Source organism: Prionailurus viverrinus, chromosome E2 (assembly GCF_022837055.1).
Source record: "Prionailurus viverrinus isolate Anna chromosome E2, UM_Priviv_1.0, whole genome shotgun sequence".
In the NCBI taxonomy this organism is placed as follows: domain Eukaryota; kingdom Metazoa; phylum Chordata; class Mammalia; order Carnivora; family Felidae; genus Prionailurus; species Prionailurus viverrinus.
In genome coordinates this window covers 52,905,945-52,930,217 of record NC_062575.1, presented here as the reverse complement: position 1 = coordinate 52,930,217, position 24,273 = coordinate 52,905,945, and the positions used below count along the sequence as shown (strand labels likewise).

General features: G+C 57.4%; 1 protein-coding gene across 7 annotated transcripts in view; it reads left to right on the top strand.

Annotated features, from left to right (window-relative positions):
• SLC8A2 (solute carrier family 8 member A2) overlaps positions 1 to 24,273 on the top strand; it is a 33,954-nt gene extending 9,681 nt beyond the window's left edge. For 5 of the 7 annotated variants that reach the window (XM_047834189.1, XM_047834191.1, XM_047834190.1 and 2 more), the window contains 7 exons: positions 5,930 to 6,352; positions 10,145 to 10,248; positions 10,410 to 10,427; positions 11,680 to 11,804; positions 12,078 to 12,177; positions 16,177 to 16,455; positions 17,517 to 18,959. In XM_047834189.1, the coding sequence (XP_047690145.1) occupies positions 5,930 to 6,352; positions 10,145 to 10,248; positions 10,410 to 10,427; positions 11,680 to 11,804; positions 12,078 to 12,177; positions 16,177 to 16,455; positions 17,517 to 17,893 (1,426 nt within the window). In that variant the 3' untranslated portion in view covers positions 17,894 to 18,959. Of the gene's footprint in view, positions 1 to 5,929; positions 6,353 to 10,144; positions 10,249 to 10,409; positions 10,428 to 11,679; positions 11,805 to 12,077; positions 12,178 to 16,176; positions 16,456 to 17,516; positions 18,960 to 24,262 lie in introns of those variants that run through there. The other 2 variants (XR_007147167.1, XM_047834192.1) reach the window with 2 other exon arrangements.

Genomic DNA, 24,273 nt, shown 5'->3' with positions numbered 1-24,273 from the left:
ATAGCGTGGCCGCGCCCCGCCCACAGGCTGCCTTCCCATGTTTATTATCTACCTGTGGGTTTTGGGGGTTGACATCACCCTGGGTTAATTATTATAGCTCCATGACATGTACTGTCACCTGCTGGAACAGGTTCCCCTCCACACACACACACACACACACACGCACACACGCACACACACCATTACTAAAGTAAAAAGTTTTACTGAGCACCTACTATATGCCTGCGGGGTATACACCATGGAGACCAAGACAGCTAAGGTCCCTACCCTCAAGTTGCAATAAGGTTATAAGCCATTAAATACATAAAAACATCAGGGGGCTGGTAAGCGCCATGTGGGAGAACTAAATGAGATAAGAGGAGAGAGGCAGTCCCCAAATGAGCCCCAGGTCCTTGGTTTCTGCCGCGGAGAAACGCACCCTTTGCACCCTCCTGAGTCTCGCTGCCCGGCTCCCTGCCCTCGCCCCTCTTTTTGAGCAGACCTGTGATCTTGCCCCATTCGGCAATTCCTGCTGAACACCTACTATGTGTCAGGGACTATATATTTTTTTTAATTTTTTTAATGTTTATTTATTTTTGAGACAGAGAGAGACAGAGCATGAACGGGGGGAGGGGCCGAGAGAGAGGGAGACACAGAGTCGGAAGCAGGCTCCAGGCTCTGAGCCATCCGCCCAGAGCCCGACGCGGGGCTCGAACTCACGGACCGCGAGATCGTGACCTAAGCTGAAGTCGGACCGTTAACCGACTGAGCCACCCAGGCGCCCCCTATATTTTTTAACGTTGGTTTATTTTTGAGAGAGACAGAGCTCGAGCGGGGAAGGGGCAGAGAGAGAGGGAGACACAGACTCCGAAGCAGGCGCCGGGCTCCGAGCCGGCAGCGCAGAGCCCGATGCGGGGCTCGAACCCACGGACCGTGAGTTATAGAATGATAGCTTTACGGTATATTCTGTTGGCTGACGCGTAGGTGTCTCATAGTTTCCTACGGTAATGACGACACTTCTCACGGGTCTCCCACCCGCCAGGAACGGACCTGGGCAGTGGGGACCGGCCGTGAATGCAACACGTCCGGGCCCTGCCCAAAGGCAGCTGACACTCTCGCGGGAGAGACAGGCCATTGGGAAGCAGACACCGAATACGTACAATGTCAGTGGCGAGGGCTGTGAGGAAAGCAGAGCGGAGACTGGGAGGCAGTGCTGGTGGCCACACTGTTGACAGGGTCCCCTCGGCCACGCCCCCCTTTCACTCCCTTCTGGGAGTAGAGCTGAGGCCGAACTCTTGGAGGATCTTTGGTCCTCACCTCCTGCCGCTGCCCTGCCCGTCCCGCCTCCCTTTAACGCTTCTCGTCCTAGGGCTGAGTGCCGTGTTTCGCCAACCTTTCCCTCCGCCACCTCGGATAGCCCAGTCTCCCCTGCGCGCCGCTGTCACGCCTTCGCGTCTTTCCACTGCTTTGGGCATTTGTGGGTCGCTTCCCCCCACCTAGGGCAGTCCAGGACCCTCGTATCGGGCCCGTCCCCATTCACTTCTCCTGCCCTTCCGCCCACCCCCTGCCTTCTCCCGAGTGGGGCTCAGGATCTCCTTCTGTCATCCTGGAGCACAGGATCCCTTTGGCCACCCAAACCTGCTCCCTCCAACCTCCCCCTACCATTCCCCGCCTCCCAGCCTCCTTCCTCCCAGCCTCCTTCGAGGGAAGAGAAGGCATTCGCCAGGTTGAGGTGTCTGCCGTTAGCCGGCCTCTTCACTCTTGCACCCGTACCCCCACCCCTGGTCTGCACTGCCCGCCCCCCCTCCCCCCGCCAAAGGTTTTGCAGAAGGAAGCGAGTGCGCGTATCACCTGCCGGAATCAGAGCCCGCTCTCTCATCGGCAAATGACCTCAGTACTGAGATGTTTGAAGGGCAGCAGTAAATGCTGCTCGGTGGCGGAACCAAAGAGCGAGGAAAGGGTGACCTCTTCCTTCGGCCCCTGCTCTCCCATCCCAGGTGACATTCACAGACCTGGCATCACCATTCAAAGGCTGCTTAGGTCCGGGACCGGGAGGGAGGGCACCTGGGTTCCAAGATTAGCCCTGGACCCTGTTCGTCAGGCAAGTTCCTGCCTCAGTGTGGGCAATCAGGGCTGTCACGCACAGTTATTGAGGTTGTGCACTGCATAAGAGCACCCCATCTAAGAAAGCTCCGTTCACAGAGCGGACATTGCAGACTTGTGTGTCTATTGTGCTAATGTCCTGATTCGTGGAAACCAAGTGTCCTAAAGAAGGGATGCCTTTGTCTGATTTGCCCACAGGGATCATAGAGATTAGGGTGGTCGAAGGGCCTCAGTTTCTCCCGGCTTTTAAAAAGTTTACTTATTTATCTCTGAACCCAATGTGGGGCTCAAACTCACAACCCCGAGATCAAGAGTCCCATGCTGTACTGAGTGAGCCAGCCAGGCGCCCCAGTTTCTCCAAATTAAAGATGATCTCCGAGGCACCAAAACGGTACAGCTGTCCCAAGATTCTGAGATTGAAGCCCCCGTAATCCTCACATGCCAAGGGTCTAAAGTTCTCAGATTCCAAGACTCTCACATTTGGATATATATTTTTTTAAGTTTATTTATATTGAGAGAGAGGGAGAGAGCATGAGCAGGGGAGGGGCAGAGAGAGAGGGAGAGAGAATCCCAAGCAGGCTCCAGGCTCAATGCGGAGCCCGGTGTGGGGCTCGGACTCACAAGCCATGAGATCATGATCTGGGCCGAAACCAGAAGCCGGACACTCAACCACCTGAGCCCCCCCAGGCTCAGCCCCCACATTTGGACAGTCTAATCCGTGCCCCCAACCAGTCTCGGATGCGATGGTCCGAAGCCTTTCGTCTTCTCAGGGTTTGCGCATCCAGTGCTGAAACGGAAGCCCATCTTCTATATTTCCATCACGCCTGGTTTCTAAAATCCCCGTGTCCTTTTTCTTCCCAACCTTCTGTTTTGGAAAAAAAAAAAAAAAGAATTCACACCTACACAAGGGCTGCAAAAATGGTTCCAGAACCCTCTTATAGCCCTCGCCCAGATTCACCAGTTGTGCAGATTTCGTCCTGTGCTCATTCACACACCCCTTCCAGTTAATATGTAAGAGGATTAATAGTTGTGCCACTATATGGGAATAAGTTGCAGACAGCAGGGCCATTCGCCCATGAATAGTCGCACGTGCATCTGCTGAGATGTATGACACCCCCCACCACCACCACCACAGTCACAGTCCGGTCGTCCCGCTCAGGACACGTAAACGCCGAATCCATATTACTACCCAATCTACGGTCCCTGTTTGCATCTCCCTGCTGTCCCCGTAACATCCTTTGTGACCTTATTTGCACACGCTCCCTCCTTGCCCGTCCAATCCAGAACCCAACGTTTGCATTTGGTTGTCATGTCTCTTTAAAAAAAAAAAAAATTTTTTTTTTAATGTTTATTTATTTTTGAGAGAGAGACAGACAGACGGAGCGTGAGCGGGGGAGGGGCAGAGAAAGAGGGAGACACAGAATCCGAAGCAGGCTCCGGGCTCCGAGCTGTCGGCACGGAGCCCGAGGCGGGGCTCGAACTCGTGAATCGCAAGGTCATGACCTGAGCTGAAGTCGCACGCTTGACTGATGGAGCTACCCAGGCGTCCCTGTCGGGTCTCTTTAGAGTTCTTCAGTCGGGATATCGATCCCTGGGCTTTTCTCTGCCTTTCATGACCCTGACACTTTTGAAGACAGGCCAGTTAGAACAGCCCACAGTTGGCCTTTGTCCGATGTCTCCTCATGATTCAGTTCAGGGGGCGCACTTTTTGGCAGGAATTCACGTAAGTGATGCTGTGTCCTCCTCAGTGCATGCTATCAGGAGGCCCATGACACCCGCCTGCCCCACTGCTTCTGATGCCACTTTAATCATTTGGCGAAGATGGTCCTAACATCCCCACCTTCTATCCCTTCAGGTCATGTTTCTGACATCCCATAACGTTCGAATTCTAAGATTTTTTTAAAGTTTCTTTATTTTGAGAGAGAGAGAGAGAAAGCACACACAGGAGCAGGATAGGGGCAGAGGGACAGAGAGAAGCGAGAGGGACACAGAGAGAGGGAGAGAAAGAGGATCCCACGCTGGCTCTGCACCATCAGCAGGGCTCAGACCCACAAACCCCGAGATCATGACCTGAGCCGAAGTCGGTCGCTTAACCAACGGAGCCGCCCAGGCGCCCCTCTGAGATTCTAATCTTCATATACACATATCACTAGCTAACTTTGGTTGAGTGCTTCCGTTGCATAATAACTCAGTCCTTATCACACCACCAGGAGGTAGGCACGGTTATTAGCTCCACTTTACAGATCGGGAAACTGAGTCTCAGAGGGGCTGCACATCCTAACTGCCCGAGATCCCGCAGCTGGCACAGCAGCGGAACCCGGCTTGGAGCAGGTTAGCTCACGGGGCTGGATGCCTTGGCCACCATGGACAGCGTCTCCCGAGCTGAAGGCGGCCACGACAGGGAGTCCCTTCTCTGTCCACTCCAGGCTTATCATCTGGTTCTCCCTCTTTGCCAGAACCTTGGGGTCCCTCTGCGCCTCCCACAGAGCCGACTTCTTCTGGAGAATTAGAGCCCGGGGCCTCTTTCTTACAAAAGTGACCACAGTAATGATAAGAGGACACTTCTGGATCACATAGCCCTGGCACCGGTGCCTGTGGCGCGTGGTGGGGAGGACCGGGAGGGGAAATTATAGGTGGTCAAGGTGCATTTACAGCCCAGAGTCATTTTGATGCCTACAGCCCTGCCAGGAGCCCAATCATTTCCTGTCCCCTCAAAGTTTCACTCGGACTACTCCGACGTCGCTCATTCCCTCCCCTGCCCCATTATAGGCCATCTCGAATGTGCTTCAGGGACACAACCGATGCCCTTGTAGATCTAAGCCAGCTCACATCCTTCCCCTCCTCAGAGGCCTCCCATGTTTCCCATCCCACTCGGCATAAGCACCAAAGTCCTTAGTGTAGCCCACCAAAGCCCTGTGACGTCTGCCCTGCTGTTCCCTTTGTGATCTCTCCCTCTTCCCCTTAGTCCCTCCACTGGAGCCACACTGGCCGCCTCTCAGATACTCAGATACATCCCTCAGATACTCCAAGCGACTCCTGCCTCAGGACATTTGCACTGGCTGTTCCCTTTGCCAGGGATACTTTTCCCCAGATCTCCTCCACACGGCTCCCACCCTCACCTCCCTCAAGTCTCTACTCAAATGTCACCATTGAGAAAAGCTTTCGCTGACATCCTAACACAACGCCTTCCCGCGCCCTACCCTCTCCTCTGTTTTCCTCTATTTTTCTCCATAGCGCCATCACCACCTGCCATTCTCTATAATGTTGGCTGTTTATTTGCCTCCTGTACTAGAATAGAAGCTCCACCAGGGCAGGGATGTTGCTCTGATCTGGTTTTGCTGCTGTTTCCCCCAAGAAACACTAAGAACAGTGCCTGGCACACAGCGGGTGCTTAACAAATACCTGTTGAATGAATGAACTGTAAATAACTTATTACATGTGCAACTGTCACTGTGATGTGGCTCTCCCACAGGCCTCCGAGCCCCGTGAAGGAAGGGCCTCTTCCCCACTGTGTTCCCAGCACTGCCCAGCACTGGGCCCAGAGCAGGTGCTCAGGGAGTATTCGTTGAATGAATGAGCCAGGTTAAACAGTGGAGTTATCTATTTAAGGCTGGCGCTCCTAATCCTCGCGGATTCCATGGTGGGAAAGACCAACCCCTATCTTGTTCCCCTTCTGCACCCCTGACTCACCCTCAGTACTATGTGTTTAACAGCCGTCCAGTCTCGTACTTGTGAGTTTTCGGTGGCGCCTTTCCCTCCTCCAGGAAGCCTACCCTGACTCCCCTCCCTCGCGAAGAGCCTTTGACCAACCTTCACCCCTGTTTTGTCCCCTCCCCTCCCGCCGCAGCGAGGGCACGCTGGTGTTCAAGCCGGGCGAGACACAGAAGGAGCTGCGCATCGGCATCATCGACGACGACATCTTCGAGGAGGACGAACACTTCTTCGTGCGGCTGCTGAACCTGCGCGTGGGCGACGCGCAGGGCATGTTCGAGCCCGACGGCGGCGGGCGGCCGAAGGGACGGCTGGTGGCGCCACTGCTGGCCACCGTCACCATCCTGGACGACGACCACGCGGGCATCTTCTCCTTCCAGGACCGCCTGCTGCACGTGAGCGAGTGCATGGGCACCGTGGACGTGCGCGTCGTGCGCAGCTCGGGCGCGCGGGGCACCGTGCGCCTTCCGTACCGCACCGTGGACGGCACGGCGCGCGGCGGCGGCGTGCACTACGAGGACGCGTGCGGCGAGCTCGAGTTCGGCGACGACGAGACCATGTGAGCGCGTCGGCCGGCAGCCCCGGGGCACCGCGGCGGGAAGATGGGGCGGGGCCGAGGGCGCGGGCACGGCGGACGGGGGTGGGCGGGGCGCGGGAGGGGCGGGGCCACGGAATTGGGGCCGGGCCTTGAGAAGTGGGTGGGGCGTGTCCACATAGTGGGCGGGGGCTGGTGGGAGGCGGGGCAAGGCCTAGGGAGGGGGCGGGACAGAGGCGGGGAGGGAGGAGACAGGAGTGCCGGGGCGGGGCCAAGATGAAGGGGCGGGTCTTGGGGCGGGCCTAGGGGAGGGGTGGGGCTTGTGGGTAGGAGGAAGGCTCTGGGGAAATAGCTGGAGACTTAAGGGAAATGCGAGCGAGGCTTTGGGAAAAAAAAGACCGAGTAGGAATGGTAGGGCCTGGGAAGGTGGGGCAGGGCCTGAAGAGACCCTGAAGACACTGGAAGACTGGGATTTGGGGAAGGCGGGTGGGGTCGGGGCAAGTGGCCTGGATAACAGTCACACCAACGCACACACCGGCACGCACAGAATCCCAAAGCTACAGACACGCGCGCTAGAGCACAGTCAGGGGTGGTCTCACGCTCAGACACGCGGCCACCCCCTTGCACAGATGCCCGAGTCCCCTCTGTGTGCCTGCAGCCTCACATCCCCCGCCGCATGCCTGGCGTGCAGACGGCGCCTCCCCCACCTCTCCCCCCCCCCCCCTTGCCTGCTCTCTTCCGCCCCCGCACGCCCGTCTGTCTCCCTCCTTCTGCCACCCACGCTCCTCCCACCGAGCAGAGCCCCCGCCGCGCTCCCTGCCCCCTCCCCCTCCCAGCCTCTGGGCCTTGGCCTCCGCTCAGCTCCTCGCTGCTCTCCCCGCCTCTCCATCCCTCCCTTCGTGTCTCCGCGTCTCTCGCTGTTGGCAGGCCCTCTCTGGGGCTCCGTTAATCTCCGGATCTCGGTCCCCAGTATCTCGCTGACCCGGGTTATATTTCAGTGACGGCCTCTCCGTACCTTTCCATCTGCCTCTCTGCCTGCGTTGGGCTGAGAACTCGGGTTGAGGGCTGAGGGCACCATCCCGGACCCCACTTGTCACATTCTAGAGGCAGGGGGAATGGAGAGAGTTGTCTTTCTGCTTATCCTGGTCCTCCCTGTAGTCTAACCGGCTTCCCTCCTGCTGCTGCGACCCCACAGGCCCTCTCCTCCCCCACACGGCTTCCCCAGGCTGGGACACCCTCTGCCCCCGCCCCTACCCCTGCCCCCACCCAGTCTTCCAGCTGTGGCTTCAGAAGACAGAGAACAGGAGGCTAATTAGCGTTTAGGGAAACACATCCTTCCTTTCCCGGGCAGGCGCTAATTAGAGGTGCTTGGAAGCAGCCCGGGGCCGGGCCAGAGGGGTGGCCCCAGGGAGGATCAACACGGAAGTGGAGGAGAGACGCCCAGAGATGGGGTGGCGGGGAGAGAATGCAGAGAGAAAGAGAGAGAGAGAGAGGCGCTCGGAGACAGAGAAGACCTAGAGAGAGATGGAGACACAGAGACAGAGTAACAGAAGCAGAGAAAGAAAGAGACGGAAAGACAGGAACGTTGATACAAAGGGGGAAGGAAATTGACACAGAAGTACGTGGAGGGAGAGGAGAGGGATTGAGAGGCTATGATCCAGGAAGCCTGAAAGGAAGAGACAAACTCAGGGGAACTCGGGGGAGGAGAGGTCTTCTTGATGCCTCAGAGAGTTTGGGTCAGAGAGAGGGACAAAAGACAGGGTTGCGAAGGAGACCGGTCCGAGTTCAGAGGCTGGGAAGGGCCGGAGAGTGGGGTTTCCAGGACGCAAGGAGGGCACACGTGAGGGTGACAGAAGGTCAGCCTGGGGAGAACGGCTGCTTCCTTTGATCTCGGGAAGCCCTGCCTTAGTCTAGCCCGAGTCCCTCTTGCTGTCCCCTGCCAAGTGGGTTTCTCCTCCCTGGGTTCCATGAGGGCGCGCCCGTCAGGATGCCAGTTGGCATGGGTGTCACTGCGTGTCAGTCACCGGGCGTCAGTGGATCCCGGCGTGTCTGCGAGAGAGTGAGCGTCGGAGGTGTGTGTGTATCACCCTGTCTGCGTGTGGCGGGCTCGACAGCTGTCTGCACATGTCAGGATGAGTAGAATGTCTCAGGAGACCCTGCTTCCCGCCACGGTGTTCCAGAACCTTGGACAGCTCCCAGTCCACTTCTGAGGCTGGGGGTGGCCATTTCTTTCTGCCCACAGAAAATTAAAATATCCCGAGACCAGAAGGGGGTGAGGGTGGAAGTGGGCATATGTCCCCACATGGCCATCTTGTGTGCATCTGTCTCTACATGGGTGTCGCTGTATCCTGTGCGTCTGTGTGTTGAGATGGGTCCATTGAGTGACTGGCTGATCGAGATAGTTTTGCTTGAATCGTGGTGACTTTGGCGGTTCCATTCTGCAGACGCTGAGACAGGGAGAGGGGAGCACGGATAAAGGAAGGCAGAGAGCTGGGAAGAGACTGAGACGGACAGGGTCAGAGATGGAGACAGAGAGAGACTGAAGGGGATAAAAATAAACAGACACCCGAGAGCCATAACGGGCGAGATGTAAGAAAGGAGGAGTCTACATGGAACCACAGTGGGGCTCTGCAGGTTGGCGAAGTCGCCGAGGCTGCGGTGGGGGTGTTGTGCTAACAGGCATCTGGTCTGTGTGATTTTGCCACTGCATAGGGAATGGCTGCGGGGTGTGATGGTGTGTGGGTGTGGGCGGTGTTGATTGGCTTCTGCTGGGTGACTGTGTGGGCTGGCTGTTTGTGTTTCTGGGTTCTGGGGCCGGGCCTCAAGGTTCCTACAGCTGAAAGGGCTGCTAGCGGCAGGGCTGTGGGTTTTCTGGGTCTTTGTGAGTGAGGGGGGTGGGCTGTGTGCCTGGAGGGCACGGATAACTCCTGGCTCTTCCCCCCACCCCCCCCACCCCCCCCCCGCCGCCGGCACCCCCTGGTTACCATAGCAGCGCGGATGCTGAGAAAATCAATCAGCGCTCAGTTAATCCTCAGAATGTGGTCAGGACAGAGGGCAGGGAGCAGAGGGCCTCCTGAACTGAAGGATCAGAGTTCACAAATGTTTGTGGAACAGGAACTGCTCTAGGCATTGGGGGGGTGGTGCAGCAAAGTACATAAATGAACAAAGATCGCTGCCCTGGTGGAACTTACTTTTTTTTTTTTTTTTTACATTTTTAAAATATTTATTTATTTTTGAGAAAAAGAGAGAGAGAGAGAGAGAGAGAGACAAAGCGTGAGCAGGGGAAGGGCAGAGAGAGAGGGAGACACAGAATCTGAAGCAGAATCCAGGGTCTGAGCTGTCAGCACAGAGCCTGATGCGGGGCTTGAACTCACGGACCACGAGATCATGACCTGAGCTGCAGTCAGTCTGACGCTTAACCGACTGAGCCACCCAGGCGCCCAGAACTTACTTTTTTTTTTTTTTTTTTGAGAACTTACATTTTAATGTGAAGAGACAAATGGCAAACTGTAAACAAAATAAACACATTAGATGGTTTGTTAGAAGGTGATATGGAACAAAACGCACGTAGAGCAGGGGAAGGGGGCCAGGCGTGCTGAGGTCGGGACAGGGATGGATTTCAGTATTGAAGAAGGTGGGGGAAGTGAGCTTCATTAAGAAAGGGGTTTGAACAGAGATCCAGAGCAACGGAGGGAATGAGCCTGGGGGAAATTGCAGGGCCTGGGATGGAGGGGCGCTCCAGAAATTGGGCGAGTGGCGAGTTACCTGGCGATTCGGGCTGGGGCCTCATGCTGGGTGCTTTTCCTACCTGCTCAGGAAAACTCTTCAGGTGAAGATAGTTGATGACGAGGAATATGAGAAAAAGGATAATTTCTTCATCGAGCTGGGCCAGCCACAGTGGCTTAAGCGAGGGATTTCAGGTGAGGGGTGACAGGTATGCTGTGGGAGAGGTAAGGGGTCCAGGGTGTGTGTGTGGGGGGGGACCCTCAGAGGCTCCATTAGTGGCTGCTCCTTCAGGCTCGTAGATCTGAGCTTCCCAGGGAAGCAATCTCACCTTCTCTCTGTCTCTGTCTCTCCCCAGCTCTGCTGCTCAATCAAGGTGAGTGGAGTCACCGCTGGGCTTTGACTGCAGGGGGGTCTCGGGAGGAGGGTCGTGGCCTCAAGCTACCCGTTGAGGTCACGTTTGAGGCAGGTTGGAGGTGAGATAAAGGCAGACTCGGAGCTGGGTGAGGGTTGGAGTTGATCTCAGAGTTGGTGGGGTCCATTGAGTTTGGGGCTACAGCTGGGGGTTCGGAGGCCAAGATCATGTTTTATTTGTAGTGCACGTTGGGGGAATGGTAGGTCAGGATCCCATCTGGGTTTGTGGTGGGGTCAGATTAGAATTGGGGTCAGATTTAGATCAAAGCCTAAGCTGGGGTTTGAGGTGAGTTGGGGGGGGGCGGTTATGGTTAGAATTGAGGCCAGGGTCAGAGATTGGGGTGGGGGTGGGGGCAGCTGCTTGAACATAAGGGACAGAGTAGTTTGGGAGTTGAGATCAGAATCTGGATTTGGAGTTAGGATTAGGGTCAGACTAAAGGTTGCATTAGTCAGGGTAAGTGATAGGAGCTGCTGTAACAAATAGGCCCCCAAATCCCAGAAGCTTAGCCACAATAAAAGCCATTGCTGGCAGAGTTTTCTGAGAGTGTTCCTGGTTGGGGTGGCATTCCTCTAAGAGTTAGGGTTAAGTTGGTGCTGGGCTTGGAGCAAAGGACCAACATGCTTTGGGGAGACAGGTGAGCTGAGGGCCAGCTATAGGTGGGTCTGGTTCCAAGATCTGTACCAACATTGGCTATCCCTTCCTTCCGCACCACCTCAAACACACTCGAAGATGTTTTTCAGAGCTTAGATATAGAGACAAGGCCTCCTCCCACGAGGGTGGTGATGATGATGACGGTGTTGGCGATTTTAACAAAGGAAATAACATTTTAGACTATTTATGTGTGCCGGGCACTAAGCCCTAAGCACCACACATGAAGTAACTCCTTTAAACCCTCACAACCACCCATAGGTGGCTACTGTTGTTGTACCTGTTTCACAGATATGAGCACAGAGGCAAAGAGAGGCTAAGGCATTGCCCGGGGTCACACAGCTCCCTCCATTTGAAGCCCAGAGCCTACCAGCTGAACTTCGTGGACCAGCTGGGTCTTAGGTTGAGGAAGATGGTGGTCATATGGGGACACGGGGGCAGGCTGGGGGCGTGCCACCGCGGAGGCTTCCTAAGGGACAGCTGACAGAGTTTTCTTTCTCAGTGGGAACAGATAGTGAGGGCATCACAGGCCCAGTGAGCCTAACTCCCATCCTTCATGCTGCAGGGGATGGGGACAGGAAGCTGACAGCCGAGGAGGAGGAGGCTCGGAGGATAGCAGAGATGGGCAAACCAGTTCTTGGGGAAAACCGCCGACTGGAGGTCATCATCGAGGAGTCATATGATTTTAAGGTGACTTTCTGGGGACCCCAGCTTCCTGGAGTCTTGGGGAAGGTCTGGTAAGAGTCAACTAGGAGGGTGATCTAGGGTCCGAGCCCATCCCTCCGCCAGCACCATGGACAGCAACACCACCTTTTCCCTTCTTGCCTGTGAACTGGGGTGTGGGGAGGTTGAGGACCCCTGAGCATGGGCTGTGAGCCCCAACCCCAGTGTTCCTCAGGGAGCCTCAGGGATGCGCTGAGGTGGTCACAGGCAATGGTCTCTTCCCCTCCCTTTCATCCTCAGAACACGGTGGATAAGCTCATCAAGAAAACCAACTTGGCCTTGGTGATTGGGACCCATTCATGGAGGGAACAGTTTTTAGAGGCAGTTACAGTGAGCGCAGGTAAGTGGGGAGGGAGGAGAGAGGAGAGAGAGGGAGGGATGGGGAGACGGAGTGCTGGGGAGGAAAAGAGAGAAATGAATAGAAAGAGAGAAAGAGGAGCAAGAAGAAGAGGACAGAGAACAAGGACACAAAGAAAAAGAAAGAAACAGGGAAAGATAGGGAACAGATACAAACAAGAGAGATGGACACACACAAGGAGAGAGGTGCAGAGAATCACGGAGAGAGACAGAGACATGGAGAGAACATGAGAGGTGTAGAGAATGAAGTCAGTAAACTGCAGAGGGCCAGAGAGAGACAGAGAAAGAGCGAGAGAAAGGCAGCCGGAGGGGTGGAGGCAGAGAGCGGAGGGGAGGAGAGGTCCCAGCTGGGCTTTCTCCTGGCGTCAGATGGCTGGAGGGTGGGAACAGGTTAAATGTCATGGCCTCCTCAGACAGCCTGGGCGCCTCCGTTGCCACGGAGACAGTCAGGGTCGGGGGTGCGCCCCGGCTCTCTCCCACCTGTGCGGGTTTCGCCCTCCTTGGGTCTCAGATGGGCCCACACTGCCCCCCTGTGGCCAGAGACACCGTGGCACTTGGATTCACAGGTTCAGTCTTGGGAGACCAACATTGGCCCTTTTGTGATACAGATTGGGGAAACTGAGGCCCAGCAGCAGACGAGGGACTGGCCTGAAGTCCCACAGGGAATGAGCTGGAGCTCAAGACTTCTGTCCTTTATACAACATCAGGCCTCCTTCAGGGAGGCCTAACTGTAGGAACTGAAAATACACTAGGAATTGTGGTTGAACAGGGAGAGAGAAACAAACCAGGCTTTGGGAATGGAAATATACCAGGAAGCGAAGTGATGTCTCTCTCTGAAGCCACATTCTTTCAATATCTATTTCTTTATTATTATTATTATTTTCATCTTTATTTTTGAGAGAGGGAGGGAGCAGGGAAGGGGCAGAGAGAGAGAGAGGGAGACCCAGAATCCGAAGCCGGCTCCAGGCTCCGAGCTGTCAGCACGGAGCCCGACGCAGGGCTCAAACCCATGAACTGTGAGATCATGACCCGAGCCAAAGTCAGAGGCTCAACTGCCTGAGCCACCCAGGCACCCTCCAATATCTGTTTCTGGGGGATCCTCTGGACTCAGCCCTGTGCACGACATTGCTGGGGACGAAGAGATGATTATGACGGCATGAAGCCTATTCTCACAGTGCTCATAGTCCAGTGCGGGGAGACACACATGCCACAACACAGTGACAACCCAGAGCAGGCAGGGCTGGGCCAGGGGACCTCAGGTTGCTGCGGGAACCCAGACAGGAGGTTGACCCAGCCTGAAGGTCCGGGAGGGCTCCCTGGAGGAGGAGGCTTCTGAGCTGCGTCTTCACATTGGAATAAGCGTTAGCCAGGAGGAGGAAGCAGACGGGGAGGTGTTGCGGGCAGAGGGGGAAACCAAGTACAGAGTTTGCAAGTACCCTAGGTCGTGGTGCGTTTGGGGAGGGTGACTAGGTTCGGGCGTGAAGAAACAGCCTCAAGAGCTGGAGGTGGGCACAGCCCAGACCGCGCAGGTCCGCGTAGGCCACCGCAGGGAGCTGGGGTGTCATTTCGGTGCAAGGGCGGGGGGGACCACGGAGCATTTTGAATGGGGGAAGCTCCAGGCGCCGGAGGGAGCTTGTGGAAGGAAGGAGAGGCTGGGATGGGGGGTGGGGAGGGGGGAGTTGAGGCTGTCCAGCTGGCAGGAGGTGGGCCAGGAGGAGGTGACGAGGGATGGGAGGGACCGTGGGGAGACAGCACTCCCTCCGGGCTCAGCGGAGAAGAGAGGGTAGCACAAAACTGAGGCTGCGGGGTGCGAGACAGTGGTCCTGGAGGTGACTCAGCTGGTGGGTCGGTAGGAAGCAACCCATTAGATCAGAGGAAGTAGTGGGGTGGGGGAGGGTAAAACCCTACCAGTGGTAAGAATCCTGATGATGACGTCATGATGGGGACCGTGGAGCGCCAGGCAGCCTTTGAAGTCCATTTCCTGTCTGGCCTGAGTCAGCTAATGCTCCCCAAGTTTCCAGCTCGGTCCTTGATCTTTCTGAGCACTTTGTTCAACACGTGCCCCTGCCTCCTTGCCGGGAGCAGGAAACTGCTTGAGGCGCTGACGGAGAGGGGCGGGTCTCACCCCCTTGGATGACGCGCGAATCTCCCCAGGCACTAGAAGGGGCCTTTCAATAACAGCCGTCAGGCTGGAGATGCGCAGGGCTGCGCAGAGAGTACTTTACGTGGCCCTCCTCATGCAGTCATTACAGCCCTCTCTTGAGGCAGGTCCAGTTTTTACTCCCATTTCTCAGATAGGCATGCGGAGGCTCAGAGAGGTTAGGACACGGACTCAGGATCACGCAGCAGATCCAGAGTTTGGAACCAGAGACGTGGCTCCAGAGCCACAGGCGTAACCATGAGGCTCCCTCTATGGGAAAGGCTGGAGAAGAGCCTCCCCTGATGGGAAAGGCTGGAGGAGTCTGCAGAGACCGGAGCCTTGAATGCCAAGCACAGGAATGTGGGCCTCGGTCTAAGGGCAGTGGGAAACCGAGGCAGGATTTGAAGCAGGGCAGGGAAAAGCCCCCGGGAGAGGCAGTGATAGCAGCCCTTCCCTGCCAAGAGCGCGTTCTCCCCACTCTGACTTCGGCCACGTCTCACTGTGGCCAGTGAGGAACGCATTCAGCGGCGAACAACAGAAAACGCAACCACAAGCAGCTGAAGCACCCTAGAGGTTACTTTTGTCACAGAACAAAGGAATCCATAGGAGGCAATAAAGAGTCAGCAGCTCAGTAACATCATTAAATGCCCAGGCTCCCTCTTCATTTCTCTTTCCCACTCTCAACCTTTGCCCACATGGTGGCAAAATCGCTGCCGCATCCCCAGGCGTCAAGCTCGCATTCCAGGCGGGGAGAAAGAGGAAGTAGGGTAGCAAGAAGGGGCAGCGTGCCTGCTGCTTTGGAGCGTCCAATTCCACTTTTCCTGGGGTCGCCGCAAGAGTCTCCTTCTTGGAAAGATGGCGCGAAGAATGAAGAAACCACTCAGTTAAGCATTTGCAAACTTTAAAAAAAAAAAAAAAACAAACAAGACGAGAGACTAAGTGAGCTGGAAAAGCGGGAGAGGGATAGATGACCCGAATCCGCCAGCGTGTCCTCTGCTGGCTGACAATTCAGAGGAGCTTGGGTGGCCCGCCCCTCGTCGTCATGTCTCCCTGGCTTTTGCTCCGTGACTTGCTCTGCGTGACTGATCGCTGATCGAGGACTACCCTCTTCCTTATCAGCGCCCTTCCAGGCGTAGCGCCCATTCAATTCGTTTCCTGCTTCTCATTCATTGCTTTGTGCTTCTCAGTTTAGGGCAAGGTAGACGACACATTCCATGTGGGCTTTCCCCTGACACACGGCCCAAGTGGCAGGTCAAGGACAGGTCACATTCAGTCACAGCAGGTGACACAAGCACCACGAAGGGCCAGTGAGGCATCCTTGACAGCGGTCAGAAAACACCTCTGTGACACAGTGCCCGTGTCAGGAAAGCCAGAGCTTTCCAGAAGCCCTCCGCTTAGGTCTCCTGGCCGGGCTGGGTCACATGGCTACTGTTGCCAGGGGTTCTGGGAAAGCAAGCACCTTTAGCTGAGTGTGTGGCTACTGTTAGCTACAATGAGTCAGAGGAAGTCAATATTTCCGGCTGTAGAAATGGCTTTCCGTAAATGGTAGCTATCAAGGCGTCTGGGAAAAGAACTGGTTTTTTTTTGGCTAGGGTTGTGGCCACCCCTAGCGGCAAGGGATCCTGGCAAGCCAGATGTTTTTAGCCGAGCACATGGCCTCCGGCACCGAGGGATTCTGGAAAAGCGAGTATTGGTATCTGGGCTCCTGGCCGCAAGGAATTCTGGGAAGGCAAGGCATTTTATAGAGCAGAATTTTACTGAACAAAACGGGGGGGGGGGGGCTCTGTAGGCCAGGAAGAAGGTGGCCTGGGTGTGTGCCCCAGCTGGGTCGTGTGCCCACAGGGGACGAGGAGGAGGAGGAGGACGGGTCCCGGGAGGAACGGCTGCCTTCCTGCTTTGACTACGTCATGCACTTCCTGACGGTGTTCTGGAAGGTGCTCTTTGCCTGCGTGCCCCCCACGGAGTACTGCCACGGCTGGGCCTGCTTCGGCGTCTGCATCCTGGTCATCGGCCTGCTCACCGCCCTCATCGGGGACCTTGCCTCGCACTTTGGCTGCACCGTCGGCCTCAAGGACTCTGTCAACGCCGTAGTCTTCGTGGCCCTGGGCACCTCCATCCCTGGTAAACCCCCTGGGAAACCGCTGGTCCGGGGAGAGTCTCAGAGAAGCCCAGCAGTAGAGCCCGAGAGGAAGGTTGTGCAGAAATAAGGTGGTGGAATCCCACAGAACCCGGATGGTGGGTCCCACAGAAGGGCAATGAGGGAGCATGAGAGAAACCGGGCGGGGAGGTCCTGTAGATTCAGTAGGTAAACGGAATCCTCCCCGAAAGCAGCCGTTGGGATGTCCCGTAGAACTAAGGTATTGGGAAATGTAGGACCCAGACAGTGGGTTCCATAGAAAGCAGGGGGCGGGGCCTGTAGAAAGCAACTTTTTTTTTTTCATGTTTATTTTTAGAGAGAGAGAAAGAGAGAGAGAACAGCGGGGGAGGGGCAGAGAGAGAGAGAGAGAGAGAGGGAGAGAGAGAATCCCAAGCAGGCTCCAAGCCCGCCCTGAGTGTGGAGCCTGACTCGGGGGGGCCCCCGTCTCACCGCCGTGAGACCACGACCTGAGCCGAAAGCAAAAGTCAGCCGCCTAAACCCGCTGAGCCACCCAGGCGCCCCAGAAAGCAGCTATTGGGACTGGCTCTCCGATGCCTGTGCTCTATACCGGAGATTTGAGTTTTTAGCGAGATGTTGAGAAAAGGGTGGAGGCCACAGAAACGGGGCTGCGTGCTGGACAGAGACCAGGTGGGGAATTGACGCGAAGGGGGTTGCATGTGGGTGGAACCGAACACTTGTTTTGTCCCGCCAGCTGGCGATGGGGTGATGGGGCCAGTAGAAGATAGGCAGTGGGTTCATGCCATGCAGACAGCGATTCCTATGGAAAGCGGGCGGCGAGTCCCATAGAAAGCAGGCAGCGAGTTCCAGAGAAAGCAGGCGGCGGGTCTTGCAGAGCGCCCGGCACCGGCATGATGACCCACTTTGTGGCTTGCTTGGGGTCAAGGGCCTCAGGCGGGGAGCTGCGGCCGCGGGAGGCGGGGTCTGCCCTGGGGGGGGGGCACCGGGGATGGTGTCGGGGTCTCCTGGAAAGCTGGCGTGGGGGACAGGCTGGGCCCCTGTGACCGCCGTGTCTCTGCCCACGCAGACACGTTCGCCAGCAAGGTGGCGGCGCTGCAGGACCAGTGCGCGGACGCGTCCATCGGCAACGTGACGGGCTCCAACGCGGTGAACGTGTTCCTGGGCCTGGGCGTGGCCTGGTCGGTGGCCGCCGTGTACTGGGCGGTGCAGGGCCGCCCGTTCGAGGTGCGCACCGGCACGCTGGCCTTCTCCGTCACTCTCTTCACCGTCTTCGCCTTCGTGGGCATCGCCGTGCTGCTGTACCGGCGCCGGCCGCACATCGGCGGCGAGCTGGGCGGCCCGCGGGGCCCCAAGCTCGCCACCACGGCGCTCTTCCTGGGCCTCTGGTTCCTGTACATCCTCTTCGCCAGCCTCGAGGCTTACTGCCACATCCGGGGCTTCTAGGCCCCCCTCCCCCTCCCCAGAGACTCGGCTGCCCCTGCTTCGGACCCGCGTCTCCTTTTGTCCTCCAGAGAGATTCGGCCTCCTCTCTCCTGGGACTCCGCCTCCCTTCCTCCTGGGAATTAATATCCCTGCCCTCCGTCCCCACTAACATCCTCGTCCCTTCCCCTCGGGGGTCTCCCCGAGATACCCACAACTGCCGCCCAGCCCTGGTAGCCACTGTCCGCACCCCCCCCCCCCCGGGGACATTGCCACCTCGAGGCCCCTCCCCAGAGAACCGCCCCCTACCCCGCGACCTTCTAGAGAATCTATGACATCTGTCTCCCTCCACACCCAGCCTTGCCCTATCCCTTAAGGCCCCCTTCCTCTAGAGGACGCCTCCCCTCCCACCGCCACCACCGCCAGGGACCTGTGCCCCAGAGCCTCAGAACCCAGCCCTCCCTGGGGGACCTTTGAAGGAGGCTGACCCATCCCAGGATGTCCCTGATCTCGGCCCTTCTCCCCAACCCTCAGGGAGCTCTGTTCAGCCCCCGAGGGTGGGGCGGAGGAACAGGTAGGTGCGTGCAAAAGGGGGCCACGCCTTCCCTGATTTCTCCACTCAGGCCCTTGGGAGGACACTAATTCTCGAGGCTTGGAGAAGGGAGGGGAGAAGTGTGGGGTTTCAGAGCTGGAGGAGGCGCATTTGAACCTGCAACTTCTCACATTCCAGCGCCCCCACTCGCCTCCACTACCTCCTAGAGCCCAGCCACACCTTGGAGGGGGGGGGGGCCTGTGTGTATATATAGTGTGTTTGGGGGAGGGGGGACACGGGAGGGTGCATGTCTTGGGGAAAGGGGGTGACAGACTTTCCTTTTGCGAGGGCAGCAGACTCCCCCAGCCGTGAGAACTGGCTTTGGGGAGGAGGCCGGGAATCGAAGGGAGTCCAGCCATCTCCCCTGACAATCTAGAAGGCTCATTTTGCCCTCAGTGCCAGCCAATCCGGGCAGGACCCTCGAAGAGGAGACCGAGGGTCCCAGAGGACCAATGCTACAAGCCAGCAAATGCTGCCACATCTCTGCCTGATGGGGAGCAGGGGTGGGTGGGTGGGAGGGTGGGACTGGGGCCAGGGGGTCTGGGTGGGCATTTTTAACCTTGGAGGCCACCCATCTGTTGGTAGGCCATCTGCATTTTCTTACCGTTGTTTCCTGCCCAAAGGACACACTTGGGGTGTGCGGAGTGCTGCCCACTTCTTGGGACCCCGAGGATCACCCTGCAACCCCCGTAACACCCTGCTTCCCACAGGTTTTTAGCGTCCTATCGTCCTGTTGTCTCTTCTCTGTGATTTCTGTACAAGTTGCCATAAAACTTTGAAATTCTGCCTGAAACAAAACAAAACAGCCTTCTCGCGAGGAGTTGGGATTCTAGAGGAGGGAGCTCATGAGGTCTCTGAGATTTGGGCAACTGTGAAATAGACCAGGTACTCTGGGTCTTTCCATGCAGGACACCCACGGGCACCAGCCACTCCCAAAAGTTCACACCAGCTCCCCGTAGCCACGCCCCCGTTCGCCACCCAGTTTGCCTAGCCACGCCCCCGCGCCTCGCCCCCGGGAGCTTTCCTAGCCACGCCCCCATTCCAGCAGCCACCAACTATTCCCTTTCACCGAGCATCTTGGGAACACAAAAGAGGAGGACCCAGATTTGCCTGATCAGAGGAGCTGGGGTTGATGGGAGTTTCCCCGAATAAAGCAAGTAATTTTCTCAGAATCCTGATATAGGAGGAGGGGTGTGTGTGTGTCCAGGTGAAGGGCACGGCCTATGTAAAGGTGTGCGGACTTGTGAGTTACCGGCTTTTTCATACTCCTGCAAGAGGGTTGCACGAATGGAGTATGGGGTGCATGAGGGTGGGGAGTGGAGAGAGCCCAAGAGACCTTATCAGCCACTCTCAGGAGCTTCGAATGTATCCCAAAAGCAAAGGGGAGCTTTGGAAGGGATTTAAGGGGGACGGGGGAGGGAGGGCAGGCAGTTGATGTGGTCTGATTTACATTTTCCAACTTGCCTTCTGGCTGCCTGTGAGCCCCGAGGCTGCGAGATCAGGGAGGAGGCTGGGGCGGCCAAAGAAGGGTCCTGGAGTGGGGGGGGGGGGTGAGGTGAAAGGGGGTGGTGGCTCGAGATAATGGGTCAGGCTGGATGGGAGGGTTCGGGGAGAGTGCACAGGCAGGGCCCTGGCGGGAAAAGAGAGTGCACCCAAACGGAATAGCCAGGGAGAGTTTAACGAAAGGGCTATTTTAGGGGATTAAGGCGGGGGGAGGGGAGGGGGCCAAGGTCAAGGAAAACAAGCTCGGGGAAGGTGCAGTACCCGGGGCCAGCAGTAGAGGGAGCAGTTCCACCACCCCAGCTCGAAGGCTGAAGTGTGAGCTGAAGCTACTGAGACTTGAAGGGGTGGCTAGAGCGGAGGCCCGGGGTATGGGCACGGACAACCCACACCCAAGAGACGGGGTGGGGGGGGCTGGAGAGTGAGCACCCCAACCTGACCCTCCTCCCGCCCACCAGTCTCCGGCTGGTGCCTTCCATTGGCTGAACTCCACCAGAAGCCAGAGGTCAACAGGTGGTGCATAGAGGTCAGCCTCTTGGGACACAGAGCGGGCGGGAGAAGGGTGGAGAGTGGGTCCGGGAATTGGGGGGTGGCGGGTGGGGAGGGAGCCATGGTGGAGAATTTGCCACAGAGGCAGTGAGGTTTCTCCTGGGTTTGGGGAATGAAGGTGGGGATAATCTGGGGAACAGGTCTGGAGAACTCGCTGGGTACAGGTGAGTACATGCTGAGGGTGATGCCTAGGGGAACATCCAGAGACATCGGGGAAGGGAGGGGGCGTCCTGGAGCTCAGGGGAGGGGGGGTGTGCTTGACAGGGGCTTGGGATTTGTGGGCAGTGAGGCATCACCAAGCCACGAGGGGGTGGGGCACAAGGAACGCGGGAGACCCGCCTGGGGGGGGGCGGGGGGGGGGGGAAGGACCCGCCAGAGAGGTAGGTGGGAAACCGGTGGACTGGCTCCACCTGAAGCCGGTGGACTGGCTCCACCTGAAGCCGAGGGGAGAGCGTTTCCAGAATGAGGGCGTGGTTGACGGAGTGAAAGGTGGGAAAAGATGAGCAGTAGAAAGCGACCTTGGGATTTAGGACTGGACCGGAGCAGTTTGGTGGAGGGTGTGGGGCAGCAGGCGGGCTGATCTAGAGTGAGGAGGAGGGAGTGGAAGTCGGGGAAACTGAGGCAGAGCATGTAGACCACGCTTTGGACAACCTTGTAGAGAAAGAGGGGGTTGCTGGAGGAAGATACGGGCGTGAGCGGACTTTCCCCTCCAAGGTGGGAAGGGGTGTGGAGCAGGAGGGCATTGAATGCAGGGGCATAAGAGCATCTCACGTTCCTGGGGCCCACAGCAACGATGCCAGGCACCGTGTCGGGTCCTCCTGCGGATCGCCCCCCCTTCTACCGGCGCAGGAAACAGGCTCGGAGAGGGGAAGCAACTTGCCCCAAGTGTCATGTCTAGAAAGGGCGGGGACGGAGGTGGCTGAGGCCCAGAGCGCCACAGGGGACCAGGACACCTCTCTTACCCGGCAAGGAAATGGGCGAGCCTGGCGGCAGGAAGTTAAGACCTCAGCTTCAAAGAGCAGCACATCCAGGGCTTGGGACGTGGATGTGACGAGGGACGTGAGGATGCTGCGAGTCCCACGGGAGTCAGCTCGCGAGGGATCTACATGAACTGTCACGGAAGCCAGCAAGAGCGCAAAGATTTCCTCTCTCAGTGCCTCAGTTCCCGCATCTGGAAAATGGGGACAATAATAATAATAATAATGGGGCTGATGGTACAGGGTTGTATTAACTTATCTATATTTTTTTAGAATAATACCCAGCACATAGTAGGAACTCAGTAGATGGAAACATTATACTTTCTGGATATTTCCAGCTTGCTCCCTTTCTTAGTTCATATTCTTTGCCCTCACCCCCCGCCTCCTTTCTCCTCGCCCCCCCCCCCAACTCGCGGACCACAATCCCCATCCCAGAAAAGCCTCAGGACAGAGCGACGCAGACTCCCTGCAAACCGGCTGTGCCCTCTGAGTCTCCGTTGCTAAAACCCAAACGCAGGGGAGACGAATGAGGGATACCCCTTCCTCTCCCTCCAGCCCCCCAATTCTCTGATTCACTTCACCCAGCACCTGCCCGCTCTGCGCCTGGTGCTCTGCTGGGGCCACTGCAGGGACCAGAAATGTCCCTGGACCCTGCTCTCGGCGGGCTCACAGGCCGAGCAGGGTGGAAAAGGTGACGGTCAGGTCGGGGACCCGTGAGTGGAAGGGCTTTGGAGCAGGACACAGACGGCACCGATCTGGGGGGGCTGAAGGCGTGCAGGGTGTAGAGAAATGGCCGAGGGGTGGCGCAGAACTCTGGGGCTAGCCGAGGCGAAAGCCGGAGGGGCAAGGCGGGGGGTGGGGGGGTGAGGCAGGGGTTGAGTGACTTCCAGAAGCCGGAGAGGAGGGCCGTCTGGAGAGGGATGCCCCCCCCCCCCCCGGAGCTGTGGCTCTGGTATAGGCGTGCGACCGACCCACACCCGTGGGGCGGGGCGGGGCCGGTGGGAGCTGCCGCTGGGGGGGTGGGGGGTGGGGTGACACCCTGACCTCGCTCCAGCCCCTCCACTGGCTGGGCTCTACAGGAGTCATAGGACAGAGAAGCCTTGGACGCGTTCCATTAAGCCACGCTGGGGTAGACTGAATAATGCCCCCCAACGCACACTCACACGCACGCACACGTCCGCACGCTACTCCTGAGACCGCGTGGACACTGTGTTCCCTTACACCGCAAGAGGGACTTTACAGATGTGATTAACCGCGACATCTTACGGAGGGGACCTTCCCCTTGACGATGTGCGTGGGCTCTCAGTGCAACCGCAAAGGTCCTCCGAAGAGGGGGGGTGGGGGGGCGATGATCACCGTAGGACATGGGACAAGGGAAGAGGAGGTTGGAGTCACCGGGCAGTGCCACCAGCCGAGGGACCCCGGGCGCCCCTGGCCTCTCCCCTCGAGCCTCCGGAATGAGCTGCGGTCGCCTTGACTTGAGACCTCTGGCCTCCGGGATTGTAACAGAATAAATGCGTGTTTAAAGCCCCTGGGCTGGTGGTAATGCGTTAACAGCCGCAACGGGAACCGAACACGGAGACCCGCCGAAGACTTCTGCTGCCACCTCCCATCTCTCCGGACCTCAGGCACATGAGCATGTGGTGGAAATTTCTTTTCTTTTGTTTAGTTTTGAGAGAGACAGGGCGTGAGCGGGGGAGGGGCAGAGAGAGAGAGGGAGACACAGAACCCGAAGCAGGTTCCGGGCTCCGAGCTGTCGGCACGGAGCCCGACGCGGGGCTCGAACCCAGGAACCGCGAGATCACGCAGGACCTCGGCCCAAGTCGGCTACTAAACACACTCACTACGTTTTGGCGGTGTTTCCAGGCTCGAGAGTTTGTATCCTCTAGAAAGAAGCCTCGGAGCCCACTTTCCCAGCCTCCTTTACATCCAGGGCACAGACAAGTGAGTTGGATTCCCCAGACTGACTCACCAGCAGGAGTCCTGAATTCTAGAGGAGCACCTTGCAAAGGGGGCTCCTTATGGGTTCCACGTAGCCGGCGAGGACAGTGTGACACAGGCACCCTGTGACTTTGGGAGGGCTCACCGGGTGTAAGGAGCACAGACACAGAGAGGCAACATCAGCGCTGCGGGGCAGGGGAAGGGGCAGGTGCAGTTATGTCGTGGTCCCAGGAGCAGGTGCAAAGGCGGGGGAGGCATCTAAGATGGAGATTTTCAGGGGTTATGGAAGCAGCTTCCTTGTCAGGTCACTTCTGGGCGTGGTTTGGGGCTCTCTTTCTGGAAACAGCCTCATGCCTGGTTCTCCAGGCCACTCCATGCTCCCGTGAGCCACTCGTATCCTTTTTTTCCCCCCATAAATTCCATAAATTGTATTAGCATTAGTAAATTTGATTTGCTTTCCCGGTGGGAAAATTGTACCTTCCTGCCCCTTTGAATTCAGTAGTGGCCAAGTGACTTGCCTCAGCTACAGAAAGAGGGCAGAGGTGATGTGTGACCCTCCTGGGTAGAAGCTTTTAAAGCCAGTGCGTGCTCAGCCATGCCGACGGCGTAATGTAGACACTAACAGCCCGGGGTCCTAGAGTGAGGGTGTCATGCAGCCAGCTTGCCGTGGCCTTGTAGCTTGATGGGGAAATAAATCTGGGTCACCTGGCTGGCTCAGTCAGCAGAGCATGCATGCGACTCTTGATCTCGGGGTCATGAGTTTGAGCCCCACGTTGGACAGAGAGATTACTAAGAAAGAGAAGGGGGAGCGCCTGGGTGGCTCAGTCGGTTGAGCATCTGACACT